This window comes from Otolemur garnettii, unplaced genomic scaffold, assembly GCF_000181295.1.
Source record: "Otolemur garnettii isolate 467f Iridium unplaced genomic scaffold, OtoGar3 scaffold00559, whole genome shotgun sequence".
NCBI classification, from domain to species: domain Eukaryota; kingdom Metazoa; phylum Chordata; class Mammalia; order Primates; family Galagidae; genus Otolemur; species Otolemur garnettii.
The window spans coordinates 2,004-3,217 of record NW_003852954.1 but is presented as its reverse complement, the minus strand read 5'-3'; the positions used below and the strand labels follow the sequence as shown (position 1 = coordinate 3,217).

The following is a 1,214-nucleotide window of genomic DNA, read 5'->3' as shown; positions in this document are numbered from 1 at the left end:
GAAGTGGAGATGACATCTTACGTGCTCCTTGCCTATCTTACTGTCCAGCCTGCCCCATCTTCAGGGGACCTCTCCAAGGCATCACGCATTGTGAAGTGGATTACCAAGCAGCAAAACCCCCATGGTGGTTTCTCCTCCACTCAGGTCTGTGGAGACGCTCTAGGAGGAAATATAAATGTATTAATATGTATGAATTGACTAGTACATTAATGAATGAATGAATAATTGAATGGTTTGCATTTCTAATTCACACCCTCTCCATCCCTCTGTCACCAGCCCTATTTTTTTCTGTGTAGACTACTGTTATGTCTTTTATACACTCTCATATCTTCTGTCCTTAAGCGGACCCCCCCAACAGTAGGTCAATTTCCCAAAGCAATGTTTTCATGAAATTACTTCCCTTTGAAAGGAAATCTTGTTTTTACCTGAAGCCTAAAAGTATTGGATATCTGACCTCAAATATGTCCTCTACCCAGTAAATATGAATGCACCAATCTAATTTGGTAAAGACCTTTGAAGTTTCTCGAGTTGCCTCACTGTCATTTTCATGTCGTCACATGGAACATTCCTCACCCTGGCACTTCTGGATGCCTCTCTACTGTCTCTATAAACCCTTCTCATTATTCAGAGACAATCCTCTCTTACTATTCTAGTCCACAGTTTCCTCTTCCTTCTCTGAATTTTCATGACAAATATTGTTACATAATTTATAAGTAATTGAAGTAACCTCCCTTTGTATCAAGTATTTAAGTCTTATTTCCACATGTATATGGTAAACTACCTGTACGAAGAAACTTTTTATTTCCTGCAAAAGTACCTAGAATAGTTCATCATTAATAACTAGATCTGAACTGAAACGAAATTGAGATAATGGACTATGCTTATGACTAAGAAATTCTGAAAGCAGATAGTGTCACTCATTATAATATACATCTCATGTGATTTTGCTGCCTTCCTCTCCTATGATTTCTGCATCTATCTTTTGTTTTTTAGGACACAGTGGTCGCTCTCCAAGCCCTCTCCAAATATGGAGCAGCAACTTTCACTAAAAATGAGAAAGCAGCTTTGGTCACTGTCAAATCTTCAGATGCTTTCTCCAAAGAATTCCAAGTAGATGATGCCAACCGTCTGCTGCTGCAGGAGGTCAGGTTACCAGAGATTCCAGGGGAATACAACACCACGGTCTCAGGGTCAGGATGTGTGTACCTTCAGGT

General features: G+C 39.8%; 1 protein-coding gene across 1 annotated transcript in view; it reads left to right on the top strand.

Moving 5' to 3' along the window:
* The window catches only part of LOC105888423 (pregnancy zone protein-like), a gene marked incomplete at its 3' end in the record, with an annotated part of 20,640 nt that overhangs the window by 17,711 nt on the left and 1,715 nt on the right, over window positions 1-1,214 (top strand). Inside the window, exon 5 of the mRNA XM_012814022.2 lies at window positions 994-1,212. Within this exon, the coding sequence (XP_012669476.2) occupies window positions 994-1,212 (219 nt within the window). The remainder of the gene's footprint in view (window positions 1-993; window positions 1,213-1,214) is intronic.